Source organism: Heteronotia binoei, chromosome 5 (assembly GCF_032191835.1).
Source record: "Heteronotia binoei isolate CCM8104 ecotype False Entrance Well chromosome 5, APGP_CSIRO_Hbin_v1, whole genome shotgun sequence".
In the NCBI taxonomy this organism is placed as follows: domain Eukaryota; kingdom Metazoa; phylum Chordata; class Lepidosauria; order Squamata; family Gekkonidae; genus Heteronotia; species Heteronotia binoei.
This window is the reverse complement of record NC_083227.1, coordinates 135890725-135904744: the sequence shown is the minus strand read 5'-3', so window position 1 is coordinate 135904744 and position 14020 is coordinate 135890725. Positions and strand designations below refer to the sequence as shown.

Here is a 14020-nt window from a genome sequence, read left to right as displayed (position 1 = left end):
AGGCGACTTCCGCAGCAGATTACAGTATCTGTTCAATGCTCCTACTCAGCAGTGACTTCAATGGGGTTGCCTCTCACGCAAGGATTGACATCGGCAGGGAGCGAGCGAGCGACGAAACAGTCTACAAAGACACGTATGTGGCGCTTCAGGTCTCCTCTTTTGCCGTCTTGTTCGAAGAGCTGCTCCCCGGCGGGAGGGGAGTTTCTTTCAAGCCTGTTCCCCCTCCCCCCGAGGAGAGAGCAGGGTCTAATCACCCGTAATGGGCTCCCCTCTGGGCGCGTTGGGAAAGAGCGCACTGTCTCTTTAAGGCTGGAGCGCGTCGCGGGAAAGGACTCCTCCGACCCCGCCCCGCCGCTGTCAATCAGCCGGCGGCTGCTTTGATGTCGCAAGCCTTCGGCGGGGGCTCGCTTGTGCTCTCCCTGGCTCGCGCACTTCCAAGCCTTCTCTCACTCGGGCGCTCCGTGCCTTTCCCAGCAGAACCCTCTGGCGCTGCGGCGGCTCCTCTCTCGCCCGGGCTGCGACTTAGTCAAACTTTCCTGGGGCTGGAAGGGAGGGAGGGAGGGGCGAAAGGGGCGGGGCGGGGGTTGATTGATCGATCGATCGCTGCCTCGGTCCCTCCGATTGTCTTTTTTCTCTCTGCCCTTTTCCTGGGGTTGCAATACTGGCTCCGACCTCAAAGAGTGTTCATCTTTGGGAGGCGTGGAGATAAATGATCAGATAGAGCCCCCCTTTTTTTTTAAAAAAAGGGGGAAACTCCCGATCTCCTTCCCTCCCTCCCTCCCTCCTTCCTTCCTTGCCAAGCAGCCCTCATAGAAGAAGTTCGCTTGCTGCTCCTCGGGTGGCTCGGGAAGAAAATGCCCCAGCTAAACAGCGGCGGAGGCGATGATCTGGGGGCCAATGACGAGATGATCGCCTTTAAGGACGAGGGCGAGCAAGAGGAGAAGCTGCAGGCCAGCGTCTTTACCGGAGGGGACCTGGCTGACCTCAAGTCGTCCCTGGTGAACGAGTCCGAAAGCCCCAATAGTAACAGCAGCCAGACGTCGAACGCTGCGGCTGCGGTGGCCACGGCAGGAGCCCATTCCGAGGTGAGAATGACCCAGCCCCGGAGCGCTACATAGAGCTTCCATCCCCTTCCACCTATTCTTGTCATTTTCCGCAGGCTGTAAGATAAACTACAAACTTTACTTTCTTCTTCTCATCCCCCCCCCCCTCCTCACCCTCCACACAGGCAATCAGGCGGCTGCAAGATCCTCAAAGAGTCTATCAAGAGAAACTCTCAGATCCCATGGAAGACGGTCAGTGTCAGAATCCATTCATTCTTCCTGCCTTTTCTCCCTATCCACTTAGCGCCCCTTTCCATGCTCAACTGACCTTCTGTGAGTGGGTTGGCAGCCTAGGCTGTGGTGAGCATGGGGAATCCTCATTGTCTTTCTGCTAAATCAAAGTAAGGGGAAAACAGTTGAGGGGGGCTTTGATTTAATAACTGAAGCCCTTGTTGACCTGCCACAACCCCCGCAGAGGAAACTTAATAAGTCACTCCCATTGAAACTTAGTGGGTATCAACAATCTCCTCCCTCCCCCCCCATTTGAACTATGCCTAGAATGCTTTATACCAGGGTAGAAAAAAGCAGGGCAGATTGTCTGGGAAAGCAGAGGTGGTCTGAAGGCTGCTGATGCAGCTGTCTCTGAAGTGAAGCAGGTCTGGATCTGGAGGAGGGGGGTTGGGATCCACACAGAGAGGGGGGGCAGAGCAGGGTACAAATTCCTGGAGCAGAATCCCACAACAGGCTGAGGAGCATGCTTACACTTCATCCTTTCATTAAATGAAAACTCTAGGAAACACACAGTTTCCCATCACAAGGTGGGAAGCCACTTTGGTATCAAGCTACATTCCTTCTATTATTTGTGGTTTCTTTCTTAACACTGCCATGGGATGACATGTGCAGGGGCAGTGGAGTTAACTGTATGTGGAAGAGTTTCTGAGAAAAAGGCATGCAGCCAAAGACCCATGCAGCTACATAGAGATGATGCACCCTGTTAGAAAACTGTACAAATAGAATGGGTGAAAGTTGCTGTAATTCTTAATTGAGAATTCTATTTTCAACAGGTTTAAAACATCAGGATCCAGGAATGTACAAAGGATCTGCTTATTCCAGCTACCCTTTCCTTATGCTGTCTGACACTTACCTGCCCAATGGATCTATGTCACCTTTGGTGAGTTCCTCCCTTTGTATCACAGTTTTCGAATGTTTCGTGCTGTCATAATGGCATACTTTTATTAGAATCATCTATTTTTTTTCATTCGATTTATATCCCGCCCTACCCCACCGAAGCGGGGTATTTTTCCTTCTTTAATATTTCCTTTTATTTAATCTCAGCAGTTAAAGGTTTCTCTTTTTGTTGTGTCTGAGCTGAAGCATTCTTTCCCATTGCCAGCAGGGGCCACTGAAATTAATGGGACTAGTTGATGGGATTAAATATGTTTAGGATTGGGGTGTTAAGGATTTACTTTCCCTCCTGCATGCACAGGTGTGGGGATTGGAGTGACATCAGTGCCAGGGCTCTGTGGTACAATTCTAAGCAAGTTTATTCAGAAGTAAAATTCACAGGGTTTGACAGGACTCATGCCCTGGAGTAAGAGAGCCATCCTAAGAATGTCTACTCAGAAGTCAGTTCAATGTTATTCAGTAGGACTTAGTTCCTGGAAACTGCCATTGCAGCCTAAGTGTGTCTAGGATTGTAGCTGTCGTCTCTCCTTGTGTTCTTTCTTGTTACTTTTGCACCATAGATTGCTTTTGAGATTATTTAAAAAAGGAAAACTTTTTCTTGAGAGGGAATTTTCATACTGAAGAACCTACCCTACTCATGTAAAATTGTAGAGACTGGGAAATAGTTACATTTCAGTTATCTTTGCAAAAAGGAAACTTTTGCTTACACATACTAAATGTAACCTCAGTTCATAGACTGTAACATTAGCCTTTCTTAAGGAAAGCTAGTATCACCAAAATCTTTTTTTCATACTGGCAAAACTAGGAATTTTGAGAAACCGCCTATATTTGAACCAGATTTATGTTGGTGTGAAGAAGGAGGGAGGGGACTCTTTTCTCTTCCTGCTACTTATAATTGCAGTTTGGAAAGCTACTACGGATAGTGTAGGGAGGGGTTAATGTTTACAAAACAGTACCCACATTTTGAACCTGCCTCTTTTTCTTATTCTTTTAAAGCAGATCTGATTTTTTTCTATTAAATTGACATTTGTACATAGAAAACTAATCCAGTACTACAAGAAGTGGTTATGGGTTTGATGTGCTGAAAGGCAATCTTAAAAAGGTTGAATCCTGGAAGTTTTCTTGGCCTATTTGTGCCCTCCCAAATTCCGGCAACATTGCAAGTATCATTCTGTGATCCTAAGCTCTTTCTGGGACTTGCTGATTTGGAAGTCAGTTCTATGAACATCACGAGAGAATCAGTTCCCTGTAAAAGTGTTTGGGGTTTTCTGTGTTTTCAGTCTGCAGGCAGCGGGAAGGTGTTTACAGTTGTTGAGGTTCACTTGCTTCTGAAGTATGAATCCTGTGTTTAGTCTATTGATGTGAAAAGGAAAAATGCATTTAATAAAAATTGCTTTTTTCTCTTCCTGCTTTCTTTTAGTTGGCCCTTACTCCAAGTTTTTTTTTATTTTAATAAACTTCTGATGTGTAAGTCAAATATCATCTTTCTTTTGAAGACACTGAATTACATTACTTTGAAGCAAGCTTAGTTCCAGTCACAGTGAAATAAAAGTTTTTACACTGTGATCTGAACACACCGTTGTGCCAGTGAGGATTGTGCTCTCATTTTGCTCTCTTCCTCTTGTGCAATGTCTTCATACAACCCATAAAGAGCAGATGTGTGAAGAATCTTTCCCATTTGTGGTGCTGTATGCTATATAGACAAAATACTTGGATCAAAAATTGTTTTCCATGAGCTCTGTACATTTTTGCTTGGGTTATTTGGATATATTGGCAATGCCTAGTATTAAAATTATAAAAGGAGAAGTAATTACTTGGGCAGCTGATGGCAGAGGCATTTGTAAGATGCACTCATATTTTAGATGAAGAGGCATTTCAAAGCTATGAGGGGAAAATGTTGACAGGTGGCAATAATATAAGCTTGTAGAAAAATTGTCTAAAGTAAGCCTCCCATATAAAATGGATGGGGTAAAACTCTTGATATATCTCAGGCTGAAGGTGCAAAGAATGGATAATACCAAGGTCTATCTGGGCCACCATCTTGTTTCCAAGACTATGCAGCCAGGAATCCCACAAGCAAGGAAAGCGAAGCAATAGTTCTCCTCCCTTTGTCCCCCACAGCTAATATTTAGAAACATACTAAACTTGAATGTAATGTTTAGCTGTGATAGGTAGTGGTAGATCTGTCCTCCAAAAATTTGTCCAATCCATTTTAAAGTCTTTTCAGGCACTGGCCATAACCACAACTTAGTGTTTTATAGTGTTATATGAAGGCATATTTCCTTTTGTCTTTCCTGGTTTTAATGCCTGTCGATTTAATTGGGTGGCTCTTAATTGTAGAAAGAGGCTCGTTTTTTGTCTCTCTCTGCTTTCCCCATTCATAATTTTAAAATTCCTCCTCCCTGTTAGTCATTTTGCTTCCAAATTGTAAAAGCCCAAAGTGTTTTGGCCATGTTTAGCGGGACGATGCCCAAACTCCTTGGTTATTTTGATTGCTTTTTCAGCACTTTTTTCCAGCTCTACAGTTTCCTTTTTGAGATGAAGCTGTAAACAAACATGCGATACACTTTCTTTTTTCTTTTTTAAAAAGAGCTCAGAACAACTCCTTTCACCAATGATCAAAGTAATTTGTCATGAAACAAAGTAAATACTGCTATTAATAATTTAAAAAAACCCCTTATTTCCCTACAAAGAAAATTACCACTGTGAGTTTATAAGAACAATGGGCGATGTCTGTGAATGAAAATAGCATCATAAGCGTATGGCAGATTAAGGAGAGAATAACTCAGTGCTTTATCCCAGAGGAGGTGTGGGTGACTTTTTTTGTTAAATCAAGAAGGCATGATTATGGGAAACTGTATGGCGTCTGAAATACACTTTGCAAATGTGGATTTCTATAGAGTGAGTGGAGCTAAAATCTATCAAATCATAAAGATAGTAGGCCTGGCGCAGGAAGACCCAAGAGCAGAAGAATACTGTGGAATGCTGGTGCACTCAGGCACCGCACATTTCAGGCTGCCTAAGATGTGACCAACATTGTCCTGACCCAAACTCATAGTACTTATCACTTATTAAGTGGAGAAGGAAGAAGGGTGCACCTTGCTAGAAACCAGCATTGCTTTTCCATTCTTTCCTGTCTCCCCTTTCCTTCAACAAGTGACTGTGGGTTGAGAAACTAACAGTGCTGATCTGTATTGTTCATATAGTATTGGGTTCTGGATGTGAGGTTAACCAGTCTGCAAAAAGCTTTTGGATTTATCTCGGACTTCTCCACATGTATTGGTTTCCCTAGATGAGAGTGAAGGCATGTAGGCAAAGCAGCAGGTTCTGATTTTATCAAATCTGAAATTTCCTGAAAGATGCAGTCTGATTGATAAGAGTTTTTTTAATGGTGTTACATAACATGCTACTATTTCATGAAAAAGGAAAAGGCAGGGAAGCTCCACTTTTACAATATTTATTGGGGTTTCTGCTTCCTTTCTCACAAACGGGTAAGGAAGCCATCTGTACCAGAAAGCACATATAAATGAAGATGATACTTTATGGCATGAGCATGCTGAGCACCTGTATCTAGGTGATTGTTTTATGTTTAAATTATTTAATGGCATAATGGAAAGTTTACAGTTTAACATTTTGCATTGTCCCAAGGGCACTTGCTTAGCTCATTGACAAAAAAAAAACCCTATAGTCAAAATTTGCTAGATGAAAAATGGACAACTACTTTTTAAAAAATGTACCACTTATCCAGTTGCCACCACTTGGGAGCATGACTGTTCCAGAAGCTTCTTTTGTCAAAGTCTTCTTCACAAGATGGGTAGCCATGTTAGTCTGTCTGTAGCAGTAGAAAAGGGTACAAGTCCAGTAGCTCTTTAAGGTGCTACAGGATTCTTCACAACTGGAGCATCAAGGATGCCCCCTTGCTCTTTGGTTTATTCCAGGATGATTTGCTGGTCTCTTTAGCAGGAGGCCACAATTCATGCAAGAAAAATACTGAAGGACCTGGTACCATTATTGGTACCTGAAATAAACCTCACCAGAAGCCACAACTATTTTCAGTATAGGACTAGGACTGTAATTTGTCATTTGGTAATTGTGGATTTATTTTATTTTACATAGAAAATAAGCACAAATGTAAAGTTCTTTCTTTTTTGCCATCAAATCATATCTGACTTATGGCAACCCCGTGGAGTTTTCAAGGCAAAAGACATTCAAATGTAATTTGCCATTGCTTGCCTCTGCATTGTGACCCTGGTATTCCTTGGTGGTCTCCAATCCAAATAGTAACCACGGCCAACCCTTTTTAGCCTCCAAGATCTAGTGAGATGGGACTAGCCTGGGCTAAAGTTCCAGCAGCTGAAATACTGGCTTCCACAAAATTGCTAAAATTGAGGAGCCTAGTAGTGTGTAAAGACAATGTGGGATAAAGAAAGAAAAGTAAAAAATGTAACAAACCAGTCACATCTCTCCTTGGTTCTTAAATTTTCTAACTGTTCATTTACTGTGACATAACAGGAATGACAAACTAGAACTGTAGTTCAAAGAACACTTTCCTGAAATGAGCAGACTTTCCTAAGCTTGCTCCCTGAGAGAAGCAATGACTACCGAGGAAGGAAGGGAGGAAGGAAGGAAGGAAGGAAGGAAGGAAGGAAGGAAGGAAGGAAGGAAGGAAGGAAGGAAGGAAGGAAGGAAGGAAGGACCAATAGGTCAAAATGTCTAAGTGATTAAGATATAATAGAAAATGTAGGTACTAATCTGCCCTTATTAGAAACCTAAAAGAAGAAATTAGGGTTGCCAGGTCCTACCTTTGCGCTGGTGGGGAGGATAAGGGGGGCATTCCTGGAGGGGGTGGGGATATTGCATGTTGTCCCCAATGTGATAACAACACTTGATGTCATCATGTCAAGGACATCACTGTGCAACATTGCTTCTTAGGGGTGGGCAAAAGCCCCCAAAAGTGGGGAATCCGCTGGCCTGGGGAATGGGAACCTTAGGGGTAATGGATTACTTCATTAATGAAGCATGTAAAACAATAGATGTGTTCAGTACTAATACAAAGTAACTCCACCAGCATTTATTGTTTCATGTTGTTTATTTTACAAAAGTTATAAACAGTTACGTTTGTAGTCCTAGTTGATTCTACAACTCCTGTAGCATTTCCACAACTCCAAATGTCTTACCCTACTATATAGGCATCTAGCGTGGCCTGTTCTTGTTTGACACAAGACCACATGAGAGTACCGGCAACCTACACTTGAAAGGACGGTTTCAAAAGTGCATAGCATTGGTGAACTTCAGTACTCTTCAGTTATTTAGCTCAAAGCAGTCAGTGCTCCTGAACCAATGACAGCCAAGCAGTCTACCCGCACATCTGATGTTGCAGATGGCCTTGCAAATTTGACTTACTTACAAGAGTAACACAGGCCAACTGTGACCACAGGTCAGGCAGAAGGCATCAGGATCTATACGGTAAATAGAAAATCTGTTATACAAATGAAATCATGGCCAGCTTATGTAAGGCTATCTTACAATGCTAGGAAATTCATAGTGTAGATGTTGAAACAGTTGGGTTCTTGGTCCTTGGTATGATCCCAGTCCAGGTTTTCTCATTGTATATATTTTATTTTCGAACTTGTCAGTCAGTATGTAGGTTTGATGTTAAGACATTTTACCAATTTTGCTCAGAGTTAAATGATTTCACACACTCCATAGACATTACAGAGAAATAAGCATTAGGTAAAAATGTGTTCCTGACATTTCTTTAAAAACAAACATATTTTCCCCGTAACGAAGTATTTCTACGTTTTTGATTATCGAATTATTAACTTTTAGACTGCCCTTTCTCTCACCTTGGCATCTTCAGGTTGTTTCAGTTTATTGTAGAAGTATGACTGCATGAAAAAAAAAAAGCCCAGCTGAAGTTACATCTTTGGCAAGGAGAGCTATTTGACTTTTTAAAGAGATGACAGGAACTTTAAGGGGATTACCTTCATGTGTTTCTTCTCACTGATTCCTAACTGGGATCAAGCTTAAATTTCCTGAGCGCTCTTTCTCTCTCTGGCATTATTTTCTGGGAAGCTTTATGGATTCTTATAGCACCATCTTCAAACTATCAGAAAGGAAGCATAAGTGTCAGCAAGTATAACAGGCTCGAGCAACTCGATGATCCATGTGGTTGGCAGCCTCCAGGAGTGGGCTGGAGTTTTTTGAGAGTTACAGTTTATCTCCAGGCTATAGAGATTAATACCCCTGGAGCAAACGACATTCAGAGAGCGTATGTTATGACATCACAGCCCTGCAGAGCTCTTTCCCCTCCCGAACTCTGCTCCCATATCACCAGGAATTTTCCAGCTGAGTTGGCAGCTCTATATCCATGGTGCCTCATGTCTGTGTCCTATTCCCAAAATACTCTCTGACTCTTCCCCCTGGGTTTTTACTTATTTACTTTGTTTCCTAACAACAGTATTTAGTATTTAATTAAAATTTTAAATACATTCCCACCATCTATTTTTTCCCCCTCTGAAATGGGATTATTATGCATTATCCATGTGAATCTGCATGTGAGCAAGTAGCTTATTTCTTGTCAGGGTTTCATGTAAACATATGTAGGAGGCAAGGATTAATTTTGTAATCCTTCCTTGTCTACTCCCCACTGCCACCTCAAAAGCTGCTTTTTCAAACTGTCAAGGTATTCTGTCATACATTTTGTTACTGTGTCAAAATACTTCAGTTATAATAATGTTTTAAGAAACATCAAGGGCATTCAAGTTTTAATACTACTCAGATGGGGCACGCCTATCCCACAAGCCATTATGATATACTCATTTAGGCTATCCACTGCCTCCCCCCAGAATACACACACAATAATAATACTAATTTTTTTTTCTTGTCACTGGAGTAAAGGATGGCAGAACATTTTTGGATTTCAGAGTGGGGGCAAATATTCCAAACAAGCTTTAGGGCCATGATCTATTCAACATTAAACTGCAAAAAGGGGGGGCAGTGTATTTTAAGGGCATATTGCCATTGTTTTATTTCATATTATAACTTCTTGTAATAACAACAATCCTTGTCATGTTCAGTGCTCATTTTTTTAACTTTAAAGCAATGGGGGTTTTGCACATAGGATCCATGTCTGAAATATAAACTTGTCTGATTGTTTATATCATGGCATTAAGTGAACAGAACAAGGAGGGAAGACCAAAAATAGAGGTGTTCTGAGGGAAGAATCCAATGGGGCTCTGTCTTAAAAGGTGCCTGTGGGGGGGGGGGGGGTCATTGTGATATGTATTGTACAGGTCCTTTGGATGGTGTCTGTGATGTTGGTGATGATGAGCAACAAAACTTCATAATATTTTGACCTTTTCTGAAAATGTATTTTTCTTCTTGTACGTGATTACCCTCATCATAGTCCTGATTACTGCATTCTTGCAAAGAAACACTTCCTGAGTGGAGGTCAGCACTGGCAAGGCTATCCCTGGAGTACCCAGCATGGTGGCTGCTAGATGTTTCATATATGCTAATATTTGAGTCAAAACATAAAATGGCTTGCCACACAGTGAGTTTCAAAAGGCTTCCACATGGTAGACGTATTGTGTGAAGCAGTCTTTCTGTAAATAGAATTAGGAGCTTTAGAGCATCTAGGCTTCAAGAAAAAAAATATTTGCCATAGTGTGGAGTGGGAGGCCTTTCTTGGTTTGAGATTTGCTTGTTTCTGTACTTAAATATATACACTCATAATTTTTTTTCTCCCTTGTACATGAAGGAAGAATGCATTTGCAGCACTAAGTTTAATGTAAGGGATTTATTAATATTCTTCTCTTCCTATCTGTTTTTTCCCCCACTCTCACTATGGAGATAGATCAAGATGGATAGCTGTGTGTTGTCTGTAGCAGTAGAAAAGATTCCAGTAGCACCTTAAAGAAAATTTGTAGCAGGGTATGAGCTTTTGTGAGCTGCTACAGTGAACAGTGACTCACGAAAGTTCATTCTCTGCCACAAATTGTGTTAGTCTTTAAGGTGTACTGGACTCCGGCTCTTTTCTACTGTTTACTCACAGTTCTTTTTTCTGCGCACTTATGTTGCTTGTTATATACCAGTGTCTTATTCATTGCAAATTGTATTTGGCAGCAACTCTGCATTTTCCAAGAACCATTTTCTTTCTTTGCGTATTTATGGTTCAACTGTCTAAGGACTCTGTAACAGCTGAGGTAGCTGAAGTGACAAATTAGATGAGGTCTGCAGAGTTACTCTGCGCATAAATATAGCTCTTTCTAAGAAGTACCTTGGTTTATTTTAATGGTTAGGGTATCCCCATGTCCTCTTTGGTATAAATGTGACTTGGCTGCATTAAACATTTGCTGAAAAATGCAGATGCAGCGTTTGTATACACCTTTCCCCTGAAGGATAGTTTAAAAAAAAAAGTTGTGCCATTTGGTCTGCTGTGGTGTAAACTGGCAGTTTACTATATTTTAAGGTCAATAATGGCAAATAGTTGTGCTTTACTCTGTGAGAGTTCAAGATAAACATCTAGACTCTACCCCTGCTTTCACCAAGACTTTTTACTTATAGTCTACTGTATTATAAATTGCCTGGTTGTGCTTTGTACAGGGCTACAGTATATCCAGACATGATGTAATCTTTGCTATTAGCTGATAAAACCTCACCCAGCATACTTTTTTTCTTTGAAAGTACTATCTACCTTTTGAAGAAATGTGAAAGCATACCTGTTGTACACCTGTGTGAAAGGCAGCATCTTCTGATGCTATTTTTTTACCTCAGTATAAATTACCAAATCATAAAAGTATATCCTAAAAAAATGATACCAATAACTTTAAAATCAAAATGTTGTGACTCTTGAGCAGATAGGTTTACCTTTTAGGTGGTTCTAAATCTTAAAGGTCAGACATGTTGAAACTTTGATCAGATTAAACTATTCTCCTTGCTCTTGTAATATAATTAAATTGAGACCTGAGGGAGTTTTCTGAACGTTGTTGTATCTTGTAGCAGGTCGACTCGGTAATATACAGCAGGCAAAAGGCTTGAAGAAGCACTTCTACGTTTCTTAATTTTGGAACTGGGTGTGTGAGCTACGGAAATGAGCTGGGGTTTACCATAGGTATTTGTCAACTGGTCTTGCCCAGCCTCAGTAAACAAAAGGACTTCGTTTGGCTTTGACAGGCTGAGGTCAAATGCATACAGTTTTATGGGTTTAACATAAACATTCATGAGGCAAGGATGGATTCTTGCTTTGTGTAAGCCAGCCTGGATTCTATAGTTTTATGTCAACAAAGGTCTGAACTTGTACTTACAAAAGATGATTCCTCCCCCCCCCCCAAAAAAAAAAAATCTGAAGGCCATTTCAAAATATTAAACTGTAATAAGTGCATGCCTAATTGTATTCTATGAAGCATCTACATGTCTCCCCTCCTCCAATATGTATGTTGTGGGAAAATGGCTGCTTTGAAGAGTGGACTCTATGCTATTGTACCATGCTGAGACCTTCCCCTCCTCAAACTCTGCCCTCTCACAGATCTACCCCCAAAGTCTCCAGGTAAGCAACCTCAAGTAGGTTCTCTGGAGAGGCAGCACAGAAGTTGTTCTAAATAAATGTTTCCACAGTGTACTTGCATGGATCAATGACATGCTGGTTTCTTAGACATTGAGGAACACAAGCTGGTACATACTAGATCTGTTTCTATTCCAACATCTTACAGGCCTCTTACTGTGCCCGTACAGAACTTCATTTAATTCCATCTTCTAGCTTAGTGTGTTCAGTTCTTGAACTTCATCACTTTATATCTTTCACCTAATGTCTGGTCTGGAAGTGCTCAGGTGAAACTGGTGGCCATCATAGGCTGAGATGTTAAGCATAAACACATTTTGTTGTATGTTAGTTTCACTGCAGTCAATGGGATTTACTTTCAGAGTAAAAGGACCTGCATCCATGAATTAGTCCTTTTGAATCCAGCAACTTTTACTGCAATGAGTTCCAAAGATTACTGTTTATAATGTGTCACAGTATTTACTTGTTTTCAATTTGTTTCATTTAATTTAATGGATAAATTTACTCACAATAGTAAGCAAATCATTTTGATTCATCCCAGCCTTCCCTGCGGCCTTGATTCATCCCAGCCTTCCCTGCAGCTTCCATGCCCCTCATCCAAGTTGAAGTACCTTATTGCATTGGCAACCCCACTTATCCAAAAGCCCTGTGGAGACATTTAAAGCATTTATATAATGAGAAAATTGAATCTGAGTATTACCTTTACAGTGGCATGAGCCTATATATGAAACAAAATGAATGTGCATCGAACAGAACATAATTAAAGTCTAGACTAATGATGTTCTTATTGCATTTCTTTAGTATCTCAGCTCACTGAGCATCCTTGGGCAAATTACTTTCTCCTAGCCTCAGTTTCCCATCTGTAAAATGAGAAGAATTCATAGGATGATATGAAAAGAATTATTACACATTTTGCGTGCCTAAGGTAGTGAGGGCATGATTTATATAACTTGTTACACATCCAAAGCAGAGCCTAGTATACAACCAAATACTGGTAAAATGATGTATTCTCAGTCTCCCTGTTGTTGCTCTAAAGCAGGGTTTGTTTATAAACTACAGCTCTTATCCAGTGATTCTTCTCAAGGAGTTCAGGGTAATATGCCGTTTCATCCATAGATAAGCCAGAAAGTTTCATAACTGGGGGGGCAGGGACTTTGTGTAGGTTCTCCCAACACAGCAAATATTCTACCCATTAAACTGCAATGGTTTGCTAAATGATTTTCAAGAGTGTACAGTGACACAGATGAGAAATATCAACAAGCCACAGTTTGTTATGCTGTTAAAGATCCTGGGGAGTTCACAAGTTATTTCCCCCTTTTTCACGACAAGTGTGGCCCAATGTTTAACACACCAACACTTGTAGCAACTAGGGTTGCCAAGTCCAATTCAAGAAATATCTGGGGACTTTGGGGGTGGAGCCAGGAGACATTGGGGTTGGAGTCATGAGCAAGTACAATTGAACTCTAAAGGGAGTTCTGGCCGTCACACTGAAAGGGACTGCACACCTTTTCAGTGCCTTCCCTCCATTAGAAATAATGAAGGATAAAGGCAACTTCTTTGGAACTTCTCATAGAACTAGCCCCCCTGGTCCAATCCTTTTGAAACTTGGAGGGTATTTTGAGGGAAGGCATCAGATGTTATGCTGCAAATTTGGTGCCTCTACCTCAAAGAACATCCCACCCAGAGCCCAAGATACCTGCGGATCAATTCCCTATTATTCCCTATGGGAATCATTCTCCATAGGGAATAATAGAGTGCCCAGTAGACATTTCCCTCCCCCTCTCGTTTTCTAAAGTGGGGGGAGGGCCTCCAAACCAGGAAATCCCCTGCCCCCTCCCTCTCTCTCACACACACACACACTTACTGGGTCTGGTTCCTCCACAACTTTACTTGCTCTGAAAATGAAAGCAAAACAAATGGAAGGTCTGTGCTCTGACAAAACTGCTGCTGAACCTTCCCCATGAAGCACTTCCTGTTTCCTGCTTCCTGCTCAACTTTCAAGGCACACATCTTAAAAACAGACTTGTTTGCAGGTTTCTAAACCTGCTGGAGCTTCAGAGGTACATGGTGACTGTGGGGGCGGGGCTTCTCCCCGCCGGCCAGCTGGCTGGGGGCAGGGGGGAGCTTGTAAAACCAGAGGATCCCCTGCTGGGATCTGGGGATTGGGAAGCCTAGTAGCAACTCATTGCTTGTCATTGTTTCTGGACTGCAAATTATGGTGTTCCTTTCC

General features: G+C 41.7%; 1 protein-coding gene across 10 annotated transcripts in view; it reads left to right on the top strand.

Annotated features, from left to right (window-relative positions):
- The first annotated feature begins 780 nt into the window (after positions 1-780).
- TCF7 (transcription factor 7) overlaps positions 781-14020 on the top strand; it is a 181332-nt gene continuing 168092 nt past the window's right edge. For all 10 annotated transcript variants that reach the window (XM_060240465.1, XM_060240462.1, XM_060240463.1 and 7 more), the window contains exons 1-3: positions 781-1085; positions 1229-1295; positions 2108-2214. In XM_060240465.1, coding sequence (XP_060096448.1) covers positions 855-1085; positions 1229-1295; positions 2108-2214 — 405 coding nt within the window. In that variant the 5' untranslated portion in view covers positions 781-854. The remainder of the gene's footprint in view (positions 1086-1228; positions 1296-2107; positions 2215-14020) is intronic.